The sequence below is a fragment of the Diceros bicornis genome, chromosome 6, assembly GCF_020826845.1.
Source record: "Diceros bicornis minor isolate mBicDic1 chromosome 6, mDicBic1.mat.cur, whole genome shotgun sequence".
NCBI lineage: Eukaryota > Metazoa > Chordata > Mammalia > Perissodactyla > Rhinocerotidae > Diceros > Diceros bicornis.
The window spans coordinates 45,348,574-45,376,068 of NC_080745.1; the positions used below are offsets into that span (position 1 = coordinate 45,348,574).

The 27,495-nt window shown below is 41.1% G+C and overlaps 1 protein-coding gene across 3 annotated transcripts in view; it reads left to right on the forward strand.

The window, feature by feature from the left end:
* The window catches only part of FAM13C (family with sequence similarity 13 member C), a 113,274-nt gene that overhangs the window by 27,155 nt on the left and 58,624 nt on the right, over positions 1–27,495 (forward strand). For all 3 annotated transcript variants that reach the window (XM_058543406.1, XM_058543404.1, XM_058543405.1), the window contains one exon: positions 13,403–13,521. In XM_058543406.1, the coding sequence (XP_058399389.1) occupies positions 13,403–13,521 (119 nt within the window). The remainder of the gene's footprint in view (positions 1–13,402; positions 13,522–27,495) is intronic.

Below are 27,495 nucleotides of genomic sequence, written 5' to 3' on the forward strand. Positions count from 1 at the left end.
GTCATCTTAAAAAGTCTTAAGAATGCTGCAGTTTATTAATATATTTGTTTTAGTGGAAACAGATTTTTCCCCCCTAAATCTTCACTTAAATTTGATGTCCCAAGAAATGATGCCATGTTAATAACTCGTCGTTCCACAAATATTTATTGAGAACCTCTATGTGATAATATAGAGAATGAGTCCAGGGAGAGCATGGCCCTTATGGGGCTTTCATTCTAATATGTATCTTATGGGCTTGCATCCCCCTGGCACAGCACCTAATACTTGCCATTCCTGTCCCTGGGGATGTGATCCCAGGTTAAGCACAGTGCAGCCAAGGGAGAGCTGGTAGATAGTTTAACTGAAAAAGTGATGTGACCTGGTTTGCAGAATTACTTCTTACGAGATTTCTTCAGTTATTCCCATCATCGTTCACTTGGTGGAATCCTGTCTCCCTTCAGCATTTCCTGTTTCTTGAAGCTCTGTGGAAACTAGTTTGGAGCAGGGTGCTGTGGCTTTTGGGTTTGAGATGCCAGATATTTGTCGAGCTCCAAATGTGTTTGAGTTTGATGTCCTGGGTGTTAAGCTTTTTCTTCATTCCAGATGAATGCTGGGTTTCCAAATGAAAAACTTCTTCAGCATGAGTGGTGCTACAATTAGTATTTTGGTCTAATAGAACCTTCTTAGACTCTCCCCAGGTCCACATAAAAACTTTTTCATGGGTTATTTGGAATATTCAGTTCAGTCCACATGTGTCATCTGGTCTTATGGTGTAGAAGGAAACATCCTTTCTAAATAGAGACCCCCTTTGAAGCAAAAATTTTACATATTCTATTTGTGGGTGAAGAGTCTGATAAAAGACTTAGAGATAAACAGTACTAATCACTGTTAATTGGGAAATTAGACATAGAGATTGTTTGTGCGGCCTTTGATAAGACAAGGCTTGGCCTCTGGAGAGCTGGCCTGGTCTGTGCTAACATTGTAGATGGAGATCTTTTAAGAGGGAGCTAATATTTTGCAGCTCTGTGGAATCCCCCCAAAGTCTAGTATCTGGGGTATTACCAAGGGGACCTAACATCAAAGACTTGGCAACTTTTACTGCTGTTAAAATGGACGAGAAACCATAATGCAAGTGAATGTTAGGTATTCACAAGATACCGCTATTATTATTTTTTGAGGGGGGAGGGAGACTGGCCCTGAGCCAACGTCTGTTGCCAACCTTCCTCTTTTTGCTTGAGGAAGATTGGCCTTGAGCTAACATCTGTACCAATCTTCCTCTATTTTGTATGCGGGTTGCTGCCACAGCATGGCTTTGATGAGTGGTGTATGTCCATGCCCAAGATCCGACCTGCAAACCTGGGCCACCGAAGCAGAGCGCACCAAACTTAACCACTATGTGACTGGGCTGGCCCCAAGATATCACTATTTTTGATATGACTGTTCTCTTTAGATATCTTAGAATAATTTCCTTGTCAGGATTTACTTTCTTACTGCTGTTAATTTATTTTTAATTTGAGATAGTGTAGTACATAGTATTCCATTTTCATCTCAGTTTATTGTAATTCCAGTTATAAAATGCTTTTTTAAATAAGTTTCTGTTAAATGAAAATCCATCTAGGCATTTCTAATTCCTGAGATAATATTTCCCGTCATCCTTCCACTGCCTTCTACAACCTCCCTCAAAAAAAAAAAACCAAAACCGGAATCATATGTTTTAAAGATAGGAAAGATCAGATGCTTCCACAAAGTCTTTAAAGGGAGAATGTTGGAATGACATGATTCTCCTTTATGTTAAGTGCTCCACATTTTGTGAGAACAGTTAGACTTTCCTTAAAGTCCTCGATGACTGGTTCCACAGAATGAAAGACGCATGTCCCTTGTTAATCCAGGAATGTGTTTAGAGCCCAGTGTTGAAAGCTGTGAAACCCCCCTGTCTAATGTTGTGTTTTGTTCAGCACTTGGCTGAGTTCAGTGTTTTATAGGAAGATCTAAAGTTTTTATTTGTTCAGAATTTGGAAGAAAAAGCCTGGGTTGAATTTTACGTGACCATCATCTATGAAAAATTGTTAGACATAATAATAACGTAGACAGGAGAAGCACATAAAACTCTGATTCTTTCCAAGTACTTAGATGCCCTCATTTAAGAAACATATTCAATAAGTTATGCTAATGGATGGGAAAGCAGTTTGAAAAGTTTACATACTGCAAATGCAAGCTGCCGTTAGTATTTGGCAGTTTCTTATTGATTCAGTAAAACAGCTGTTCAAGGACCTTCCCTAGGCCAAACTCTCTTAGCCTCATTCTAGTGACAGAAATGAGCATGCAAGCAAGGAGAAACTGGTGCTTCAGTAAAAATATTTTGTGTTTCTTACTTTCCAGAAATTCAAACTGGTATTTCCCTTATATTAGCCCCAATCTTTGGAGTTTTTATCTTGTGGAAGTGTATGTGTGTGTGTGTGTGTGTGTGTGTGTGTGTGTTTGTGTGGTTAGGTTTCCCAAATCCACAAAAGACTGGTCCTTGGCGTCAGACACTGATGCTCAGTGGACATGTTATGACTGACTGAATGAATCAACAAATATTTTGTAAAGTGCTGAAGAACTTTGAGTGAAAGAAATGCAAGACAGACATCCTCCCTTGGCCTGCTTACATTTTACTATGGGGGACATAAGCCAAGCACACAGATTCTGCATATACTGCAAAACAAGGCTGTCCAGGATTAAACACACAGACAACGAGAGGAGAGTCCAGAAGGAGAGAAACAGGACTGTTGATGTGGCTTCAAGTCAATGAGGAGATAAGATTTGTGGGGGACCCATGAGTATGGACTGCAAGTTTGTATACCCCAAAATTCACATGTTGAAACCCTGATCCCCAATGTGATGGTATTGGGAGATAGGGCCTTTGGGAGATGGATTAGTGGCCTCATAAGAAGAGACAAGAGACAGCTTGCTTCCTCTCTGCCTTTAAGGATACAGCAAGAAGGCACCCATCTGCAAACCAGGAAGAAGGCCCTCACTAGGAACCAAATTGGCTGGCTTCTTGATCTTGGACTTCCCAGCCTCCGGAACTGTGAGAAATAAATTTCTGTTGTTTAAGCCATGCAGTCGAGGGTATTTGTGTTATAGCAGCCTGAACTGACTGGATAAGACAGGATATAAATAAGATGGGAGGAAGGCAAGCATCCCTGGAATGAGGAAACTTCATGGAGAGAGCACAGGGTATGAGTTGAGCACAGGTCAGGGTGCAGAGGGATCTCCTCAGAAGATATTTCACATCTTGTGGTGCTTGTAGGCTTGTTGATTTGATCATCCATTATTATTACAGAAGGTAGGAAATGGGTGAGAATCTGCATTGACTTAACAAAAACCTAGGACTTGTTTCTTCTTTTTGGTTGTTGTTTTCCTGAGTGATGATTTGTTTCGCTTGCCACTATAGTCCCACAGCTAGAACTGTCCCTGGGACTGGAGAAAGTATTCAGTAACCATTTGAATAAGTAGCCACCAAAGAACCAGAGAGTTTATTAATAACTAGAATTGGAAGGCCCACTTGGCCCGCCTGCTCACTGAGTGTGGAGCTTTCTCTTAGTTTGAGGATCCCCATTCTCCCTGTGCTTGACATTAGTGGAGAAGCTTGAGGAGCTGGGGTCATTTTTGTGATGGTAATTTTGGATTTTTCTCATGACTGCTTTGGGAATACAAGAAAGAATAATTGGATTCTTGCTAAACTAAATAAAATAAACAAGGGAGCTTATGAATTGAAACATTGAGGGATATTTGAAAGCAAAGAATAATAGACATAGTTTCATAATTTCAGAAAATAACATGGTAGAGATTCCACATCAACAGGCTGTTTGCTTTCTCAGCAAAAAGGGAAATAAAAGGTGGTTTTTCCTGGGAAGGTAATGCTCTAAAGTAAGAGGTATTTAAAGGAGCATTACATCTCAACTCAAAGGGAGATTATTTAAAATATACATAAATATTTAATTTATATTAAAATCACAGAAATTAGCATTTCTGATTCTTAAAATTATAGTAATCTTTTAAAGTCAAAATAAGTCACTAGCTTCTGTAATAGGCTCGAGGGGCCATGTGGCTGAGAAAAGAGTACAGACTTGGCGAAGGTGCCATTTTGTTTTTCCTTCATGCCTCTGCACTGTGGATGTGACAGTTCTGATAGGAAGGCCTAAGCTTATGTTGCCGTATTTATAGGTGCTGACTCACTGCTCTGGTTGGCCCATTTGGTCATGACTTTTGGTTCCTTGCTGATGAAAATTGTATGTCTTTATTAAAATTTAACGTAAGTAGACCATAAGAAACAGTGGTACCTATTTTAAAGAATATTATAACATCTTAAGACAGAAGTCATATTGTTGAGTGCACTTTTACTAAAATTTATTGTTTATTTATTGCTTTATCCTGATTTTCCATATGGAGTTAAAATCTTTTAGCATTCCATTGAAATCAGACCCAAGCAGGGTCAGGCAATAAGCTTCTTTCTCTTTGCATTTTCTTTTCATCTCTCTTTTTTGGTCTTCTTTGCAGTCTCTTTGCATCTGTCTATATCTTAAATGTTTTTAAAATTAAATATTCTTGTTTTAAATTATCCAAGCAATATATACTCATTAAACAATTCAAGGAATGGAGTAGTTTATAAATTAACATGTCCCACAAAAAAAGTACACTTATACACACACACACGCACATATATATTTGATCTTTCCTTCCACCTCTCCCCATGGGCTCTTACTTTATATTACTATTTTGCAGCTTGATTTTTAATTTAACAATATATCATCAGTCCCATAAATATTGGTGTTTCTCAGGGTTCTCTTCCAGGTTTTCTCTTCTCTCTCTGCACGTGCTGAATGATGTTACACCACTTCATTTGCGTCACTTCATGCTCATTCCCAAATATATATTCCTAGCCCTGATCTGTCTCTGGGACTTCAGCCCATCTATTTATCAGTGTCTACTTGATGCCTCATGCACACTAATACTCAGCACTGAACACTGTTTCTCCTTCTGTCTCCATCTCGGGGAGCAGCAATATCCTTCATCCCATTTTCCAAGCTAGAGATTTAGCATCATCTTCAGTCCTTCCTCTTTCTTATGCAACCACATCCTATCAATCACCAGGCCTATTGTTTCCACCTCTTTAATATCTTTTAAACCAATCAGTTTTCTCCATTCTGACTACCACCTTTGTAATGCCAAGTGACAGTCATCTGTTCCTTGGGTGCTGTAATTGTCTAACTGTCCTCTCTTCTTCCACTCTCCCTCCTCACTTTCTAATCCATTTTCCTCACACCCCAGATGATCTTCCTCCCATGCAAATCTAAACATGTCTTACTTATAACATTCAGTGATGCCATTGCTTTCAGAGTGAAGCCCAAACTCTTCAAGACTTAGGGGGCTCATATGATCTGGCTTTTTCCTGGGCCTTGCCCACCTCAATGTTCACCGTCTGCACCTGTGTTTGACTCTAACCCCAAATAGAGTCAGCTGCCCTGAGTTCCCTGAACATGCCATGCTGTCACTTATACATGTTTGCCTTGGTACATTCTGTCTCCCCTCCTCTCTGCTTCATCCTTTAGGCCACTTCAGTGATGCTTCTCTCACAAACCGGGTTTGGTGTCATTGCTATATGTTCCTAGAGCATCTCACACTTACCTTACTAGCACTTATCATACTATAGTGTAATTGCCTGTGTGTGGTTTGTGTCACCACCACCATTGCCACTGCTAGACTGAGCTCCCTAAGGGCAGGAACCAGAAAGAGCACAGAACGTAGCCCCTGATAGGAACCGCATATTTGAATGGTGAATGAATGTAGTCAGAAACCCAGGAAGGCCATAAAGCTGAAGGAATGACCTGTTCCTGAATCCCAGGAGTCATAAGGATCAAGTCACATGCTTCACACACCTTGAGGGGTCAGGCTGGTTCAAAGGTCAGGGTAAGTAAGCTCTTTTCAGGGCCTTTGGAGATACCGTGCTTTAGGGAGTAAAGCAAAGTGATCATGATCAGAATCTGTTTGCCCTCTGCTTTCCTTCGAGCTTCCTGTTGTTTGCGGCCTTCTGTAGACTCAATTACGTGTTGCAGTTGGAGTGAACAGGAGAGTTGGAGGCTTGTACAAACCCTATCTCCTCAGTGGGCAGGAGCAGAAATGTGAGGATTCCTGGAGGGAGGTACATAGATTTTGGGTAGTCACAACACCCAAGGAGGCTAATCTTGCCTCTCACACAGCTGGTTAATCCTACCACTCCCTGAGGCCTGCGAGGCTCAGTCTATGCAAGCTCATTAAAGGAAGACCTTCCTTTCTTTGTGAATCTCTCTCACTTCAGTCTCGGTATCCTTTATCCACGTGCTGCAGAGGAGAAAAAATAAACGCCACTGAGAACACAAATGCCTTGTGACTCTCCTTTATACTCTACTGTATGCTCTGTTGCTTTTACACTGGAATACTATCCACCCCAGCTGTTACGTTTTGTTAAATGTGGCTGTGTTCAGGCTGATTTGCATGGGATACTTCTCAGCTCTATTGTGATAGTTAATTTGGATCTTGGGACCCACAAAATGGAGGCCTCCCCAGCGGCCCCGCCCACATCACAAATCTAAACTTAAGTCAGCCTGCACTTAGGGGAAACACCTGTCAAGGAAACGTAACGTACACCAATCACAATCCTCCAACTGAGCGCTAGCTAGTTTACCCTACCCTAGAAAACAGGACCTGTGAGCCTTTTCAGGAAATCCCGACATCCTAGCCAGTCCTGCTCTGTTTCTGTGTTGCTGCTTCTAACAGCTCTATGAAACCCGCTCTTGCCCAAAATCCCTCCGGAAGAGCGCCCTGCTGCTTGGTAAGCACTGGACTCCCCCAATCTGTGGACTGTTTTCCTTTGAATGAAGGACATCAAACCCATTTCTAAATTGCTTTAGTTTTGTCATTTGACAGTTTTGACAACAAGATTGGACCGGAAGACAGCTACTGAAGATTCTGGGGACGGCTCCTAGATGCAGGTGAATGGACCCACAGAACCCTGTTGGTTCGCTGCCTCTTTGTCCGCTCTCCGAGATCTCCAGTAAGCCTCTTTCGGATGGAGCTCTGCTTATTTTGCATTCTGAGCTCTTCGAGTTTGTTTGTCCCAATCCTTCCGTGTGGAAAATCGGGGTGTGAGAGACTCCATATTTTCACGGTGAGATTTACAGGTCTCAGGAACCGTGTCCAGGCAGCCAGAAACAGTAAGTGTGGTTGAACTAGGGAGGATTATTTCCAAGGAAAATAATAGGGACCGCTCCATCTGAAGAAAGCAAGATGGCAGCCATTAGTGGACCCACAAAGCCTGAGGTAAGGCCACAGCATAAACCACTCCCGGACTTGGGGAAATAAGACAAGAAATTTGGACTTTTTTGCCCAGCGGCGCATCATAATCTAAGTAGGCACAAGTCAGATTATTAAAAGGCATTAGGGCATCCGCCACAATAAAATCTTCTCCGGAATGGAATAATAGATCTGTTGCTAATGGGAATCTCAGAAGCCAAAGCCGCAAAATTGGTGGACACTGGGGAGCACTTAAAAGCTGTGAGAGGGCTGGCCACCTAACTCTGCCACTCCGTGCTAGGAGAAACTGGTCATGGGATGGGGTAGCGTGACACTAGGCACACTGGGAGAGTTAATCCACCTCCTAGTCTTAAATGAGAAAATATCAGTTAAAAGCGCCTAGTTTAGTGCCTGGTACAGATCAGGCACTCAGTGAATGTTATTTGATTTGGAAAGTGGATAAGATAGACAACATAATTTGCCTATTTTCTACTAGAAATTTTTACAACTGTAAGCAGTAAATGGGCTATCTCTATTATAGATAACGAAATAGGATCAGAGGCGATCCTACTTTGTGAATATGTGTGGATTTTGAACCTATGCCTGTCTTCTCCGTGGTTTATTTTATTTCTGTGTTGAAATAGTGATGAAGGTAGGCAGAAATTATTTAAAAAATACACCTGAAGAAACAGTTCTCTTGGTCCCCTGTTTCTTAAAGGGCCAGAACATTTTAAATAATAATCAGACATATTTTTAAAGGAAATTTAAGTCAGCTCTTCCAGGACCTCCTTTCCCCCAATTATGAAATGAATGTGATAATCCAATAGTTCTTTTAATTAAGAGTAAAGTCTTTAAAATTCCCAGTTATTCAAAAGGGCTTTAAGTCACTTTCTCAGACATGTGCAAGTTTAAGGTAAAAGGAACTCTAGGGTGGTATAGGATAGGGTAGATTTATAACACTCTCCCTTGTTCGTTCTAAGAGCTAAATGTGTATGCTTTTCTGAACTATGGAGATATCAGATGTATTAATCAGATAGTAATTAGAACTCTTGGGAAGAACATGCTCTCATAAATATAAGGCATTGTTATTAGCAGTGGAGTGATTAGTTATGCAACCATTTAATTTAAAATTTAAGCCAGCAGTTGAAGAAAATAAAATTTTATCAGCTTTAGAAGAGAATGGACACAGATAAAACCTCAAGTGTGAGAAGATGAAAAAAGTTGATGTTTTGATTGAACACAACTTGGAAGGAAGATTTAGAGGATGTGTATGTCTTTGAGGCCCAAGGATAATATTCTGATTTGACAAGTTAGAGCAGATCAGAAGAACTGAGATTAGGATGGAAAATTCTTTTGTTTCTTCTGAGTCATGGATTTCCAAAATTGGGGAACTTGGAAGGACTTGAAGTAGTGGCCGTGCTGTTGGATTAAAACTAGATTCTCTCAAGTTCTACAAGAGTCAGCTGAACTCACTAAAATCCCAAGAAGGACAAGATATCCTATTTCATCATTTCTGCTTAGGGGCAGCTAATTTTTCCCTAACTCAGCTGAGGTTTTGAGCCTTTCAACATAATAGCTTCTTTCTTGTCATCGTGTATACTATTCTAGCCTCTGCTCATAGATCAGAAAATAAGCTAAATAATGTTTGTTGTATGAACAGCTTTCTTATGAAATATCTCAGAGCTTAGTCAATTTGATTGCCTCTGCCTATTGCAGAGAACCAGCAAATCGCTCCGCTGAGACTGGACTTGGGACATACTGGAGGTGAGGTTGAAGGGTAGAGGAAGCTTGCTGGGAGCGGGAAAACATGTAGGATGACTCATCTTACAGGTGCCCATCCAGGCTATGCCTGGCCAGGTGGCAGGAAGAGAAGCCTGGAGGAGAGGATCTTGGCTTGTCCTTCCCTCGTTCCCCTTGGTCAGGTTGGACCTGCCCATTTGATAAACATTAACACAGAAGTAAGCAAGTTAGGCTCTGCCCTCTTACACTTTAGTCTTTGTCAAATAGTAGATTTTAAAGTTCTTTGGGGGCAGGGATGTCTTCTTCACTTTTATATAACCTCCTTAACTATCAACATCCTTGGTATGTAGTTGGTGATTTCTTTTTTTTTTTTCCTTTTTCTCCCCAAAGCCCCAGTAGATAGTTGTGTGTCACAGTTGCACATCCTTCTAGTTGCTGTATGTGGGACGCGGCCTCAGCATGGCCGGACAAGCAGTGTGTCGGTGCGCGCCCGGGATCCAAACCTGCGCCGCCAGTAGTGGAGTGCCCGCACTTAACCGCTAAGCCACAGGGCCGGCCCCAGTGATTTCTTTTTAAGTAAAAATATGTCTCAATTATTTCAAGATGAACACTCTGCTTTAAAATTTTAGAATTTTTGAGCTGCATGTTACAGCAGATTCCAAACAAAGATTTAATGAAGATTAAGTGGGCAAAGGTAATCAAATATGTCCTTTACTTCTTGTCTGGACATTGTCACCTTGGGGGGTGGAAGGGGTGGATGAGGAGAATGTGTTAACTCTCAGTCATGCACCAGTACATTATCTACTGTAAGGACTTTCTTTGGCAGTCCTAGTTAACCTTGTCACTGGCCAGTTGATAGAGTACAACTGAGATAGAGGTGTGAGCTCACCGAGGGAGTGAGTCCTGGTCTCTCCTGTGTCTGGCTAAATCTCTGTTATAGAGGCAGATGAATATGATTGAGTATTACTGTTCTCATTTGTATTTTTTCCTTTATATCCTTATGACTAAATGACAACTGGCAGCACAATACCTTTGAAAGCTGCTGTTCTATTAATTCAGTAAGAATAATATTCCCTTTCCTTCTGCCTTCTTCCTGTAAGGGAAAGCTTTCTTATGAAATATCTGAATGGGTTCTTCCTTCCAAAGCTGAATTTCAATATGAAATTATTTTTAAAAACAAGGGCACGTAAGGATTGGGGTTTACTTCCCTATTTCCTGTGAGGTTCTTCAGTCTTCCAGATTAGACTCTTACAGTTGCTTTTTCTGGTGTGTGCTCCTGACAAGACTTCTTTTGTATCACTCACAGTACCATGCTCTACTGGGCATGCTCTGCAGTTCCTTGGTGCTAACACACACATCTTTTCACACTTTCACCTTTCTCTTACCTGAGTGACAAAAAATTGATGGATGCACTTAATGTGGCATTATTTTTTTTCCCTAAAAAGCTGTTATTTAACCAAACTGATGGTGGCTTTTTATAATAGATGATATCTTAGAATGGATGAGAGTTAGTGGTGTTTTAGTTATCTGTAGCTATGTAACTAATAACCCTAAAACTTAAAATAACAATTATCATTTATCACCTCCTATGGTTTCTGTGGGTGAGGAATTCACTTAGGGCACAATAGGGAGATCTCTCTGTTCCATGATGTCTGGGCCACAGCTGGAAGACATGTAGCCTCCAAGTTAGAATGATTTGAAGGCTTATTGATTCCAGTGTGGGCTTTTTGGGGGCTGTTGGTCCCCATGGGGCCATTCCAGGAAGAGATAATGGAGTGGAGGAGACTAAACTGAAAATCTTGATTCTTTTTCTTATGAACAAAAGATTTTCCAAACTCATAGGAGCTTTGGAAGGAAGAACCCATTCAGCATTTTCTGAGTGAGGCTGGACTTGTGTTCTGATCTGAGGGGGTTTTGGAGATCAGCACTTTGGAGCATGATCTAACATTTTGTCATTGGAAAGGGCAGCATCTGTCATTTTGCATCAAAGTCTGTTCTATTGGTTAATAGGATGATTTATACCAAACTCTTTACTTATACTTCCCCATCTCCATATCATCTTGAAGTTTTAAATTCTTAAAACTTCAAGTTTAAATTAAATTCTTAGTGGGCAAAAGAAGCATAGTTGACATTGCCACTTTTTTCTCTGTTTGAATCAGGGTCTTTATTGTCAGCTGTTGCCAAGTACTCCTTGTCCACCCATGCCAGAGAAAAGGTCTCTTCTTGCGATCCTTTCATATGTCTGACTTGAGCAGATTAAGGCAGCACTTTCTCCAGAGCCCCTCTTATTCATCCCTAAGATAAATTGTAAGATCCATGGGAGTCCAGTAGTGTGTGGCCTCTAACCCTTCTCAACCTCTTGTGAGTTCAAAGGATTAGATAAAATACTCTCCTTTAAAATTAAAACAAAAACAAAAACAAAAACCACCACCACCCTTTCCTAAAAGGGTAAAGTTTTAATAAAATGAAAATTTCTGGTTTAAACTTTTTAGAGATTAGAAGGGCCATTTCTTTAGGCCTGTATATCTTGAGGCTTCTAAATGATGTTGAAAATAGAATTATTATTTGCACAGAAACATGAAACAAGCATTCTACCACAAAAATAGGTTTGCTTTTGCTAAATTCATTTGGGTTAAGTCTCCAAGGATTTCCATAACACTAGTTTCAGAGTATTGAGCTTCAAGGAAATTTTTATAAAAGGAATATTATCATCATCAATATCTCTTGTCCATTGTGTGCCTCTAGTGCCTCACTAAGACAGGTTCTAATGACACCTTGTTTAACAACCTTGTGAGCTTGGAGTATTATCCAAGTATTACCCCATTTTACAGGCAAAGAAACTGAGGTCTACATAATTGGTGTCTACATAATTGGTGTAACTTGCCTAAGGTCACACACTTAGCAAGTGGCAAGCAGAGCTATTTCACTTGAAAACCATTGTTTGGAGAACCTTGGCCAGTATTTGGGTAGCTGTAGAATTTTTCACAGCAGCTACTAAGTCTAGGGAACTATTGTATACTAATGGAACACTTTCATGTGGAGGGTCTTCTTGCCTGAAGCTGGAGGCTTTGAAAAATGGAATTAAAGAAAGGATCTTGGTAGGCCTAATTCATTCCTTTTCCTCAGCTCTGCTCCTCCTCCCCATTTTAGCCCTCTGATAGGAAGGCATTCATATGATTTTGTTTTAGAAGCTTGTGATGACTACTTGGCAAATACCCCACCAAATTATTCTGGTATTTTGGAAAAATGACTTCTAAGACACCTGACATGTTGACACTTGTGCTGACTTCAACCCACGCCCCTGGTAGAAGAGCTCCGTCTATATTGCCACCACCATATACCTGCACAGTCAGACCCAAATTCACTGCATCACTTGGATCTTGTGACTGCATGACTGTAGCCATCTGGATTTACTGAATTTCTCATTGATTTTGATTTTAGTATTTCATTTATCATGTAAAGAGGGGCTATTTTATCCTGAGGAAAATTTGTCAGAGGTTTGGCATAGCTCAAAGACTACAGCGGTTCAACTGCTGAACACATATAAATCTTTCATTTTGGGTGTGTGTGTCCTTGTATTGAATCTAGATTCATTTTAGCTTGGGTGTGTTTATGCTATTCTCTAGAAAGTTTAGCATTCTGGAGTTTCTCTAAATTAGAGTAGATTTCATCATGGGATGACCAATGTGATGATTTCTTTGGATGCAGTGTAGATGATGGCAATCGTGTGTGTGTGTGTGTGTGTGTGTGTGTGTGTGTGAGAGAGAGAGAGAGAGAGAGAGAGATTGATCAAGCATGCTTGGGATTTGGAATTTATAAAAATGATTTGTTCCTTAGTTTTCAGATTAACTTGAATTTCTTTCTTATTACAGGAATAACGTATGTTTATTATAGAAAATAGAGATGAGTTCCAAAAAGAAAAAAAGAAAGGAAATGACATCTCAGAGTTAGTCACTGTTAAGATTTTGATTCACATTATCCCAATCTGTGTGTGTGTGAACATTCATACATATGTTAGTTTTTGCAAAAATAAGTATGTACTATAAATATTGTTCTAGAAATTATATTTTCAGATCTATCTATTCATTAAATACTTTTCTATAACATTTTTAAGGTCTGTAAAATTGGTATGGCTATCATATCTTTTGAACATTGTTTTTTTATTTATTCTGTTATCTTGCAGCAACTGACTGATAGAAAGAGGCTTTTTCAATTTCAGGTCACTTATTGGCTGCCCTCCCCAAGTGCAGTGGGTAGAGTGTGTTATGTATTACTGCTCCCCTGCTCTGAGACCCACCCCCCAGCTGAAGAACTCTGTGGAAATGCTAGCTGCTGAGAGCTCATCTGCTTTTGCTGTTTCTTCTTGCAGGAGACAGAGCAGGTGGTGCCCAGCCAGTCGGAGTATCAGGGGAGAGCAGGAACACCGGCTCAAGAGAGTCCACAAAACCACACTTTCAGGTGCCAAGAAACAGTGCGGCTTCAACCAAGGTGGGCCCTTTGGTGTTGGAAGTTGCACTGTGTCTGGGGTTCATTTCCTCGTGCTTGCCACCCCCACACAAGAAATCAAGGCTTTCTGACTTGTGTTGGCACTCTTATAGTCAGAGAAGCTGCTTAAAGAGGCCTAGAAGGAATATCATTGAGTCTGAGTTTAAGAGAAATGTAAATAACCTCTTTTCTCGGTGTCTTCAGTTTGAAGATAATCAGCCTTGAGGCTCAGAGAGGAATGGAGACAGTCCTGCCCTGGGAGAGAAATGCTGATTTCATTTTGTCTTCCATTCCATGCCAGAGATGATTAGGTTTTCCTTTGTAATAATGATAACTAGTGATGACAGTGTAGACGTCAAGCCAATTGCTTTTCACAAATTATCCCATTTAGCCTTCACCACTTCCTCATAAAGTGGGTACTCATAGCCCCATTCTGTGGAGGAGGAGCCTGAGGCTGAGAGACATTAAGGCACTTGCTTGATGTTGCACAAATGAAAAAGGCTGAGGCAGAATTTGAACCTGCAAATGCCTGATTACGGCACAGCAGGTGTGTCTTCTGTGCTGATGCAAGTGGTGTCCTTAAGCCTGGAAGTAGCCCCAGGCTGGCCTCTCTGGTCTGCTAGACCTGCTGGAGACATCCCTGGATCCAGGCAAGGACGTGGGTGGACAGCTGTCTGCAGCAAGGTTGGCATGGCATTCTGCTGGGAGCCTGGCATTGCAGCTGTCTATGGAAAGTCTCTTCTGGAAGTAAACAGAAGAAAGAATTCAGCTGCTAGTTGTGTCAGCTGTCTTTGTAGGATCTTGTGTACAGTGTAATCATAGCCCTCACTTAGTGGAAAGGATGCTGTGCTTCTGAGCATGACCTTTAGAAATTTTTTCTAAGGTATCACAGTCTAAATGAATCAACAACTATAAAGAAGATTGGCTGTGCTATGTTAATTGTGCTTTAAAATATCCAACATATTAAATTTAGAGTCATAGAGCCCCAAAGAGTTGGAGGGGACCCCAAAGTAAGGTGATTCCCTATCCAGTTGGATTCATGGGCAATTTTATTTCCCTCCTCCTAAATTGCCATCTCTTATCTGTTTATTCTTACTTGGCCTCAGGTCAGGTAAGACTCTACCTTGTAATTTCTCTGCTGGTCAGGACGTTCTCCCTCCTATTTGAGGCCTTATTGTAATAAAACTGTTTTAGGCTGATTAGAACCAGTTGAGGCACGGGCCCTGTCTCCTCCCACCAGACCGGTGACTGCCTCTCTCAGCAAGAATAAGGCTTACTGTATTCCCATGCATATTTCAAAATAGTAAAAACAAAACAAAACAAAAACAAACTAAATCATATTTGTGTATGGATTGCATGGTAGCCCTTTGGGGTGGATATTCCACAGAGGCTGATGGGGAAAAATGGTATTAGCAATTAACTTTTTCAAAGATGCTTGATGTTTGGTAAACCTAAAACCACTTTATGTCCTGTCTATAGTGGGGAAGGTAAGTGATAACATTACTGTTATCAGAGGGCAAGTCAGAAATTTAATAGGATTGTGTAGTGGGAATCATTCACATAGGACTAGTAAGAGCTAAGAGTATTGAATTAGAATCATTCTGATGAGGAAGCATAGGGCAGCAACTCTTACATTTGAGAATGGGAAATTACAGTTTTATTTAGATTCTCAGAGATCTATGGCACATTTCCTCAGGAAAAAAGAGATGCACGTACACGTAAAAGTTTGTGTAAAATTTTAGGAGGTTCCTAGACCTCCTCTGCATGTCAGGAAAAGGAACCAGATACAGGTCACAGGGCAGCCTTCCTCATTAAGTCAGGCTGGTCTTCCCAAGAGATTGACCATTTCTTGCAAAAACAGATCTGGTCTCTCTCCCTCTATACCTTGGCAAACCTCCATAGGAACCCAAACACCTTGTTTTTCTTTTCTTCTTTTTTCCTTCTAGCCTCCATGTTCCACTTTTACAGGGTCTCCCTTTCTGAGCTAGCAGCATTCCTGAATGCTTCATGCACCAGTGTTGGCAATCACAGGATCCCGTGTTAAGTTGCAGATCAGGAGTGGTGTTAGGCAAGTTATGTCTGGTACTCTTTGATTTAGTATTTAGATTGGGCTGGTAACCTTTAAACTACAGAGTTATTTGTCAGAACCATGGTGGCGTCACCCAGACACATTCTAATGGAACTTAAAAAAAAACTCATCTCAAAATATTACAGGGATTGTGAAATTTGATGAACTGGTGAAATGAGATCTGAGGCTAAAAACAACTCTGAGTGAGGTAGTTCACATTCCTGATAACATTCCTCTTCCTTTTTAAGCCAGCATATGGCCGGGTTCAGGCATATTGTGCCCAGTAGGATCTTGATAGAGACCTGATACTATAAGAGGACACGCCAGACCTAGGTCTGGCTCAAACTGATGGCAGAAGCCAGGCTAAATCTTAGCAGGTGTAAAATGCCGCCTTCTTGGGGATGGGGGGAGAATATTAGCATAATGAACACTTTGAGAAAGGGAAGACAGATCTTTCCGTGGCAAGGAGCTATCAAGGGGTCACATGTCATTTAAGTGAGACTTGAAGGAGTAATCTTCAGAGAATGAATCCATCCTTGTAGAAGTGACATTTTGGAGCTAATTATGTCATGGGGTTGGGTATTGATCTTTCCATGCCTGCCAAGGAGAGATAGCATCATACCTTCAGCTCTCAGAGCACATTGTATCTTCAGCTCTTTCTAGCACAAGGAGACTTAACCTGTGTCTTGTGGATGAGCTTCAGGGAGGTCTGTGAATGTTTTTGCACAAGTTCCAATGTATGTATACTATGTTGGTTTTCTGTTGCTACTGTAGCAAATGACCATGAACCTGTTGCTTAAAACAACACAAATTTATAATCTTATTTTTCTATAGGATAGACATCCAACATGAGTCTCACTGAGCTAAAATAAAGGTATCAGCAGGCCTGCATTCCTTTCTGGAGGCTCTAGGGGAGAAGCAATCGATTTCCTTGTCTTTTCCAGTTTCCGGAGGCTGTCTACATTCCTTGGCTGGTGGCCTCTTCCTCCATTAGCAAAGCTAGCAACATTGTATCTCTCTGAGCATTCTTCCATACGTCTCCATCTGACCACAGTCAGGAAAGATTTTCTGATTTTAAGGATTCACGTGATTAGATTGGGCCGACTCATAATCCACGATAATGTCCCCATCTCAGGGTCCTTAACTTAATCACATCTGCAGAACTCTTTTAGACACGTAAGGTAACATGGAAAAGGGGGCAAGAGATGAGGGCATGAACATCTTTAGGGGCCATTGTTCTGCCTACTACATATATGTTTGTTTTTCCAGGGAAAACCCCTGAGGCATTTATCAGAGTCTCATGTGGTACTCATGACTCCAAAAAGGGTTTAGAACCACTGTCCAAACCTCTTCCTGCCTCTAAGTTTGCTTGTTCTTTTGAATTCCCTCAATAGAGCCAACATACTGATTTAGCCCTGTCTGTCATCTTTCATCGCATCCCTCCTCCTATTTGCCATGCCCCCTCATCCCTATGTTATATTCCTTCGCAGTACGGTGCCCCACATCAGAGATCTCAAGGTTGGTGTCCTGCAGATGTATCTAGTGTGGAGATATATTTGGCTTGTGGGGTATTTTAAAATATTTTGATTCAATATTTAATAATCAGAAGGTTTTACAGATTTTTGGCATTCTTTTGAAAAATCTGAAGATGGGATACCCCAATGCCTACAGTCTACAAGGCAACAATTAGCTGAGCTGAGGAGCAACTTTCCATTTTTTTACAATTCCCGTCCAAATCTCATTTATTTATATTCTTTTCCTGGCTCCTATAGGCATATGATTTATAATGCCTGCTTCAATCCTTTTCTTGCCAGCAACTGCTCATCCTGGGACTCTGGCTGCCTGGAGCTAAGCCCTAATAAGGTGCTGGCTCATACTGTCTCAGTGCCTCCTTTTTCCAAATGATGTGTTTACATTTTAACTTAGATTTTCAGTGCATCTAAGTGGAGGGGCTGCATATTACTCTACTCTGGCATGCTCCTCAGTACCTGGAGCTTTTCAAAATATGTAAAATTATAGAACTGCAGTCAGAGCAAGGATGAAACCTTAGTAATCATTTAATACAACCCTCTCATTTTCTAGTTTGACACCTAGTGAGGCTGAGATTTGCTTAAGCCCTCACTCCCCTTGAAATAGAACCAAGACAAGCGTGCCGTCAATCTGTTTAGAGCAGTCACTTGAAAAATATGCATCAGTTTGATTGATTTTTGTAGCTAAAGCCAGTACCAATCCTGTAAACCTTCAGATATGACAAAGGGGAATTTATGAATGTAAGAGAATACTAATGAAGTCGGAATTTCTTAGCCAGCTAAGTAAATTTACTTTTGAGAGAGATTAACTCACTTGTGTTTAAAATATTGTATTAAAATTTATGACAGCATTAAACCTTTTAAGTTGTTAAAGATCTTGTCTCTATAAACAGGAGCTATTCTATAGCACTGTGTTACTACTAATTAAGTTGGTGGTTATATTTGCGAATTGGAGTTCATTGGCCTCTTCATCTGAAAGTCCCCAGTAAGAGGGGGTTTAAGATGGGGGTAGTAGCAAGGATAATGGCCTTTGATGGCTTTGACTATTTTTGTGATATTCCAGATGAAAGAAAAAACTGTGTTGCTCTGTGGAAAGAGGAAGTTTTGTTGGCAGCAACTTTGCCATGGGGAAAAAAAATCCTTTCCTCTTTTGTTTTTGAGATAGACAATTGTTTCTTATTTAAATGTTTTTCTTCGAAGTAAGCAAAGTCTTAATGAGTTCTGCTAAAAAGAGAAAGAATGAGTAAAAGAATGAACACCCAGAAATTTTTAGTAATACAGAAGAAGATTTGCTTTGTTGGACTGTATCAGAGCAGGAGTTCTGTATGTTGCATGTTCTTTCTCATTAGTGTGCTCTTAGGGTGTGTGTGTGTGTGTGTGGGAGGGGGCAGGGGATGAGGTAGAGATTAAAAAAAAATAGCTTGTCTTAACAATGTTTTGAGACTCCCTGGTATATAGTTGGGTAATGAGTATGTTCTAAAATAGCTTACTTTGAGTATACTGCATAGGAAAGGAGCCATATAGTGAGGGGTCTCCTTCATTCCCCCATCCTGGCTCCACCCCCGTGGCTGCAGAAGCAATCTGGTGGAGTGGAAAGAACATTCAAATTAAGAAATACAGGGTCTTGTCTCATGTCTGTCAGGTGACCTTGGTCACTTCACTCAAATCGCTAAGTCCCCTCCTCTAACCCTGGTTTGGGTCAGATGATTTCTAAGGCCCCTTCTGGCTCTAACACTGAAAATGCTCAACATCCTAGATGTTTAAAGGATTAGACATGGAAAGACCTTAGCTTAATAATACCAGCTCTTGCAGTCACAGATAAAAATAATTCCCCCTCCCTGCTATAGAGCATAAAAAAATCCAACATGAAATCCTTAAACTGCTGGTTAAAAAAAGCCCACACTTGATTATTCTGGGAATGAAACCCTCTTTTTTTTTTTTTAAAAAAGGAGTCTGCCCTTGGTCACTTGATAAATCTTTAGCACTTTCACTGGGCAATGATTAGGTATAAAGATGAAAGGAAACTCAGACGTTCATTAAAAAAAATAATAAAATAAGTGAAACATGGTTATATTGGAAAATACAGAAAATTCCAAGGAAATAAAAATGTCTGTCGTCTTACCACCCAGATGTAACCATTGTTACCATTGTAGTGTGTGTTTTTGTGTTGCTGTTATTGTTTTAATGTGGACATAAAAAAGAATTATGTATGAAAGGGACTTCCTGAATCTGTTAGAAGCGCTGTTTATTTCAAGCAAACCCCATATAAAGCTAGACCAGAATGCAGTCTGATTATACAATCTTTATACATAAGCTGAGTAATGGAGAGGTGGGTTAATTATCACAAGACTGGTGAGTTCATTTATGGCTAAGGTGAACAAATTTGATTTTCAAACCAAATACTCTAACATACAATTTTCTATAAGAAACATGTTTTACAAACTTTGGTGTCATTAGCCCTGTGTTACAAATAATATTTCTAGGAGATTGAACAAAAAATTTTGTCATTAGCATCTCAACAACTTTAAAAGCTTTTTGGCCTAAGTTGGAATAGATTTAAGGGAGAAATGTCAATAATTATAGGAGATAGAGTGTGTATAAACTTAAATCTAATTTAGAACCTTGACTAGCTGTTTAAGTGTTCAGTGTTCCTGAGGCCACAGGAATGAGGCCATTCTTCATCTTCCCAATGAAGCAATGGCTACTCCATTGCTTCTGTCATAGTATTTATCAACACGTTATTCCTTTTCAAGACTTATGTTAAATACTACACACGTGTCATGTATAGTGACATATACAGCTTCCACCCACGCCTCTCTGTTTTTTCTTTTATCCTAAACCAATACTAGATAAAAACATTTTTTGGATTTTTTTCATGTATATGAATTTATGTGTATATATATATGTGAAATATTAGAGACACATTTCTGTGTAACTAGTTTGTCTCACTTAATATTCTATTTTTCCATATCATGAGATATTCTAAAATATTAATGGCTGTGAAATATTTCATTCTATGAATATATCATCATTTATTTAACTAATTCCGAGTTATTGGGTATTTTGGTTACTTCTAGGATTTATATTTGTAGATATTGCCGTAGTAAGAATCATTTAAAACATATTTTTATGTACATCCATTATATTTCCTTGGTTTGTGCTTAAGGGAAAGAGCTGTCTAGGTGTAGGATTTAAAATGGTAAACCGAAATGAAATTTAGAATATAAATTTTTAAATTATTGGATGATGGAAGAAGTTGGGAATATAATGGATAATAACTTTGAGAGAACTAGATGGGAAGTTATGTGGCTGCATTTCTGTATGTGGTGGAATCATAGGGTAGTTTGAGACAATTCAATCTGATCTTCTCTTCCATACTTGTGCACTAGCTCTCATAGTTTTCTGGTTCAGATTGTGCTGAAGGCAAAGTGCCTCTGGCTCTAACATTCCCAGAGGACATTTGGAAGTCATGTGGGGTGTGGAAGAATTCTTGGTGGTGTGGGACTGCCCCACACATCTCAGGGGCTCTGGGACCTTTGGCTCTAGCCCACAGAATGCCAGGAGGCATCCCCAGCCTCTGTGCCAATCATAAATAGCCCCCAAATTTCCTAAATGCTCCCTAGGGGTTGTACCACCACCCCCTTGAGAAAAACCAATCAGCATGATGGATATTTAAAACTGTATTTTACGAGAGTCTTTATTAACATGGGCACATGTTCATGATCTATTTATAAGTGGGGAAAAAGCAATTACATAACAGTATTACAATGTGATCCTATTTTTTCTTAATATATAATTATGTGCAGAATCATATACTAGAAAGACATAAATCAATATTTTATTGATGGTTACTTTCAGGTGGGATGATTGTGGGTGATTTAAAAAATATTTTGTTTTTACTTTCCAGATTTTCCTCACTGAGCCCCTGTTAAGTTTGTGATTGGAGAAATTGTGTATAAATGAAAAAAAATAGGTTTTTTTTTGAACCATAGTAAATTTGTTAATATCTCTGCAATCATAATAAGTAATTTTATTTTCTCTGTTTTTTGAACTGTCATATCAGTTTGAGGTAGACAGGAATATTAGAAGAGTATTAGGAGAGAATGGATTTATTTTTTATTTTTCTTAACTAGAGGAAACTTAAAAGGCATTTTCAATGGTAGCTGTGGCTTTTATGGTTTGGGTCAGTTGAGATCAGAAAGCAATATTAAAAGTGATTTTTATAGGGTCAGATGATGCTTAAAATCAGAATTTTTGTCCTAGATACCTTTCCTTTGAATGTTTTATTCTGTGGGTAAAAGCAAAAGAAAATCTCTTCTTGTAGCCTTTGAGCAGTGCAAGCCTCTCAGGGGTCCAGTAGCACAGAGTTCTTACCAAGAGAGCTCCTGTGACCCTGCAGACGTCAGGGCAAAGGAAATCCCAGGCCCATGCAAATGGGGATGGGGTCCAAGAGGAGAAAGATTGAGAAGGGGTGGGAGCAGGAGAAAGGCCAGACTTCAGAGGCTTCCTATACAATGCCTTGAATTTAGCACCAACATATGAAAACAATTTTGGCCACACCCAGCCCATTGAATAAATCCAAACGCACATCATAGAGCCCCTGGGATGTGCATGTGGAGGGCTAGTTCCCCTAGGGAAAGGGAGGTGGTTGTCAGAAGTGTAGATGAAAAGTGCTGGGCAGACGAAATCAGGACAGTATTGGAGAGACTTGGGGGCATGGGAAGAACTTAGAACTGATGGAAGAAGAGAATTAAGAACCTGTTTTAAGGTAACTACAAAAAAGGGTCTGGTGTCAAACTTGAGTAAGACAAAAGCATGGGGGCACCCGGGTTCCTCTGACTTGCCTCTAAGTCATTAACTCATCCTTGCTCCACACACAGACACTGATCCAGTTCTGTTCATCTTGTGCCAAGACCACATCGGTAAGGGCAGGTTTGTGTTGAAGGCCTGTATGGCATTTGTTGTTTGCGTTAAAATGGAATGAGAATGAGAATCCTAACTGGCATATGTACTCCAGGAATAGCAGGTGCAGAGGTGCTGGCTTAGTCAAGGTAGAGACAAAGATCCCTAAGGTGAAAGTCTAGTGAACTGCAGAGAGAGTGTATTGGATGACGTCACAAAGGTTGGCAGTGACCAGACTGCACAGGGCCTGGTAACCAGGGTGTGGATTTTGGATTTTGAGTCCAGAGGGAAGCCATTGGCAGTTATAAACAGAGGAATGATATGCTCAGATTTATGTCTTTAAAAGACCAGTCTAGGGAAGCAAGGAGACATCTTGGAGGCTAATGCAGCCTTCCTATGGGAGGTGATAGTGGCCATGAAGATGGAACTAAGAGGACAGGTGAAGATTAGAGACTGATGACTTTTTCCTTCTGGGAGAGAAAGAAATCTTTAATAGGGAACAGGTAGGATTTAGGCTTGTTTACTGTTAATGCCTACTCAAGTCCTCTATGCCTTTTTTTAAGTCTTTTGTTCCTAGAGTTATCCTGATTCATAATTTAAAAGTTAGAGTGTTGGAAGGCCGAGTATCAGATGTAATATCACAGTGCCCAGTGCCATGAGTATTGAAAATTCATCAAATATTCACCTGTCATTCAAATTAGCCGCCGTCCCCCATCATCACTTGTGATCCCTTGTGCCCTTCACTGGGTCTGTCCCTGAACTAAGTCTTCGTTTGTGTGATTATTTTTTTCTGTCTCTAACTGTAAGCTCCAGAAAGACAGGGATTGTGTCTACTTTGTCTCGTTGCTCACTTTCTTACGTTAGGTTCCTCCGGAAAGCAGAGACTTGTAGGAGCCTTGGGTACAGGGAGGTGACCCCTAGCAGCAGGAAGGAGGGAAGGAGGAAGAGCTACAGCAGGTGTGTAACTGAGGTTGCCACTCTTGGTGACAGGAGATCAGTCCCCTGGGGCCTCTCTGAGGAACCTCACAGAACGTCCTCAGGTGTATCCCTCTGAAAGTTGGGGGCTGTGGTGTTTATCCACACACTCTCTCTCCGCTGGCTGAGGCTTGCCCGCAGGGAAGGTAGCTCTCTCACACTTCCAGGCTGAGGGAGCAAGCTCTGCCTCGCAAAATATTGAGGCAGAAAAGTGAAGAGACTTGGCAAGTGCTTGAGAAGGGATAATTCGAGTAAGCGGAACTGTCCACAGAGCTGAAGCATCTACTACGGCCACTGAGCCTCCTGGGCTGGGCGCTGCCCGGCACAGGGAACAGGTGTCTAATAAGTAATTACTAAGTGGATGGAATAAATGAGATGATGCAAGCAAAGTGCTTTGTATCCTGCTCAGCAAACCGGGTGCTGCTGTCATTATTATTAATAATAATGTATTATTAGGACCTCTGCTCCCACTGGATCTTCTGTCCTCAATATCCCTTCCCAAACTCTTCGTTTCTGGTTCAGGAGGTGTTTTGAACTGTACCTGTGGCTATTCTGCCTTCTTCCCTCTTCCAGTCCTGACACGCCTTGTGAGCCTGACTCACTGCTCACCCGTTCTCTGGGCATTGCCGTGGTTCTGGCTGTTTCTGGGCTCTGTTACAGCCCACCAAGATGAGGAACGGTATCTATTCCAGTGAGCCTGGGCTGCCTTGTGTTTGGACTTTCTCATAGTGTCCCCAGGGACATAGCCCTCTCCTCTTCTGGAATGTGTCCTCTGGGAGGCCAGGACAGAAACACACATATCACTTCTATACTCACGGAAGTCTCTCACCTGTGCCCTTTAGCCACTGGCCTCTTCCCAGGTTGTTGTGCCTGGACCTTTAGGATAATGTTTCTCAGTTAGGAATCCCCTGGAGTGCTTGTTAAATACATGTTACCAGTCCACTTCTCTGGAAACTCTGATTCAGTAAGTGTGGGGTCCAGAAATCTCTGTTCTTAATAATACTGGTTGATTCTAATATTCAGAGAAGGATAAGGGGCTGAGGGGGTGGCTTGGAGCCCAGCTACTGGGAGGGCATGTTATTAGGGGTCAGTGTTCTGCCTCTAGCCATGACATCCTTCTCCCCTCTATGGGGGTTCATTGACCTGGGCAAGTACATCGTGGGTTAGAAAGTCAGTTCATGAACATCTATGGACTTCTAGTTCTGTTTTCTGTCAGTAGTCTCTTCAGGAATCATCATAAACTCTGTGCCTCAGTTTCTTTGCCTTTGATGTTGGCTGCCCAATATTTGACCTCAATCCTTTAGCACAGAAATTTGCTTAAAAAAAAAAACCAAACCGATAAGAGAATGTCTTCAATATAGCTTAGACTGCCTAGAGAAAAGAACTTTATATTTACTGGTATTGAGGGTTGCTATTGTTGCTAATATTACTGGAATTCATTGGCATCTTGTCTATGTCTGCATATAGAGCTATTGTTTGTACATAAAGAATGTTTTGCTCAGACAGTTGTCCTCTTGGGATATACTTTTTGTTTTCAAAAGAGTTTCAGGAAACAACAGTCATCCAGCCAGCCGACAGTCATCCGGGTATACAGTAGTGTATCCTGTGCTGCTTTCTAGTACAGAGGCTCAATTTAATGCGGTGGAATATCTTGAACTCGTAAGAGTAATCCGTGGTAGGAACTGTTCAACTTTCAGGTTCTGATTGTCTGAAAATGAAGCACTCTGAAAAGTGTGTTGGATGCTCTCCTTTTCCTCTTTCTGCCCAGGTTTTCTAATGTGGGTTAGAAAGCCCCAGCTAATCTTTCCTCAGGGAAGAAATATCTGCTGATGGGAATGAGAGTCATCACTGCTAGTCCCGCTGTCATGCTACAGTGGAGGAGAGAGCATGACTTTGTCATAATCATTGTACACACTCAGGAATGTGCCAGAATTGGCAGCTGTCCCTAACCCTGGGATGAGTACTTTATTGAAAAACATATGAGTGTCTAGTGTGTGTCAAATGCCAGGATTAACCCTAGAGATAAAATTTTAAGCAAGACTCATGTGGTCCCTGCCCCGTAGAGCATACCATCATGAGAAAGAGAAAATCAAATAATTATTCAAACACACAATTAGGGACTGAGACCTGCTACAGAGCAGATGTAGAAGATCAGAATACAGCCAGAATGCATAAAAGGGAGACCTGATTGGGAGCTACTTGGTGTCTAAGGGATGACTGCATTAATCAGGAGAGAGAGTGGAGAGGGAAGAGCATTACGCGTGCGGGAAGAGCGCACATGGAAGCCTGAGGTGGAAAGGAGCGTGGTGCAGCCAAGGACAGCAAGAATGCCAACGTAGCAGAATAGAGAAGGAGCAGGGTGTACATTGAGGTTAAAGAGGTGGAAAAATGCTAAATCCTGCAGGATGTCATAGGATACTTTAAGAAATTTGGTTTTTAAGTGCATGTGCAGGAGGGTAGTGACCAGGTAGTTATATGGAAAATGGTTTGGGGAGGGTAGAGGGGAAGTAGGGAGACCAGGGAGGTAGTCCAGAAGACGGATGATGGTGCTTGGCCTAAGGTGGGAGTGGTGGAGGTGGAGGAGAGAGGACAGGTGCAAAAGTTATTTGGGGTAAAAAATTGAAGGACTTCGTAATAAGTCTGCTATCGGACTTGAGGTAGAAGAAAGCATCAGATAACTTTCAGATACCTTCCGTGAACAATTGGATAGATGGGGAAGCTTTTCACTGAGATAGGAAACATTTTCATCTGCTAATTGAATTATAGATAGTTGAAATGTTGGTATAAATCAAAAATCCTACACTAAAATACTGCTTTTTCACAAATTATCACAGCTGTGGTTTGACCCTATCCTTAGACCAAGGAAAATTTCCTGATGCTTTGTTCACTCTGCTGTTTTAAATTCTAGTATCCATCCCGAGGGAAGGCCACTGCAGGACGACCCTACAGGCTGGCTCAGCACATGCTTCAGGGTTCCAGCAATGTGGGAACACCAAAAATATTTAGAACACCAAAGTTGCGCTTTAATGGGCTAGCCACAATTTTGCAGTCACAGGATGCAGGAAGCAGCCATTTTAATATCAGCACACAATTAAGTTTTGTGTTTCTCTGTTGGAAACTGCTTTTATTTTGAATTATATCACGTTGGTGAGGAGGCTAGGGGTGGTGGTGGTGGTGGTAAGGGGCTGGGAGGGCTGATGATAGGGGAGGTGGTAGTGGTGGTGATCGCGGGGGCGGGTGGTGAAGGGTGGTGATGGTGGTGGTGAGAGGGTGGGGTGAGGGGCCAGTGGTGTATTGTTTGGAGGCATGACACTCTCATTGGTGCTGAGAGCCATAAGTGGGCTCTGAGGAGTCCAGGCAGCGTTTCCCATTGCCTGGGCCTGGGCTAGAGGGCTGGGTTATACTGAAGTTGGCAGAGTGCTCTAACTGGCCTCCTCACCGTTACCCTCTCCAGAAGTGTACATTTGACAGAGATGAGCTAGGCCACTCTCCTATTATTGTTTCGGGTGAAGCGAGGTGAGAGAATTGGAGCGAGCGTTCCAGTGTGACCCAGTTTTTGTGTTTAGGCCCACTTTCGGGCAGGATGGTAAATGGTTCAAGCAGTATCTTTAAAGATCTTAAGGAGAAGGGAATTGGAGACACCTAACTGCTGGTCCAGTTCTTCTCTCTTCCTTGCTGAACTTCTCTAATGAGAAGCTTCCGTTCCTGTTTTCTCTTCTGCCGTGACCTTTATCTTTTTCAATCAATCAGTGGTCTTTTATTTCTCCCTTTCATTCTCAGTATCTCCAGATGACTTGGAGGTGTTCTAGCAGTGTGGGCTTGGGCAGTCGTCCTGTTCTCCTTGTCTTGCTTTCTTTTTCTCCATAATATTTAGCACCTGGTGCACTGCAGATCCCTGGTTTATTTCTTTAGGTTCTCTCTCCTTTCACAAGAATGTAAGTTCCATGAGGGCAGGGACTTTGTTTTATTTACTGCTTTATTCCCAACACCTGCAATAGCACCTGGCACACAGTTGGTGCTTAATAAATATTTGTTTAATGAATGGATAAAGTTATTTAACTGCCCTGTATCCTGTTAGGTCAAATAATACAATAATGCTAATCTCATATAGTTACTGTGAAGATTAAATGAACTATTGTAAGTAAACTGCCTGGCATTCCCAGCCTGGCATAGTAAAGGCTGGTGAATTGTTAGGTTCTTTTTGATGCCCTTATTTCTTGTAACATCTTTGTCTTTGGTATTTAGAGTGCTATTCTGGTTAGCTTCTTACCTGCTGGTGATGCATCTGTGTTTTCTTTGTGACTTGTCTTTCCTCTGTCCCCTAACTGACCAGTTTTGGAGACCTGCTCAGTGGCCCTGAGTAAAGATGTCTGAGCTTTTATCTCTTCCAGTTTATTTATTCACAAGGCTTTGATTATTATTATTAATAAAATATCCCATTGTGTCAACATTATATAATTTTATGATGGTATTTTCTAGATATCATTATAGAATCCATGTGTT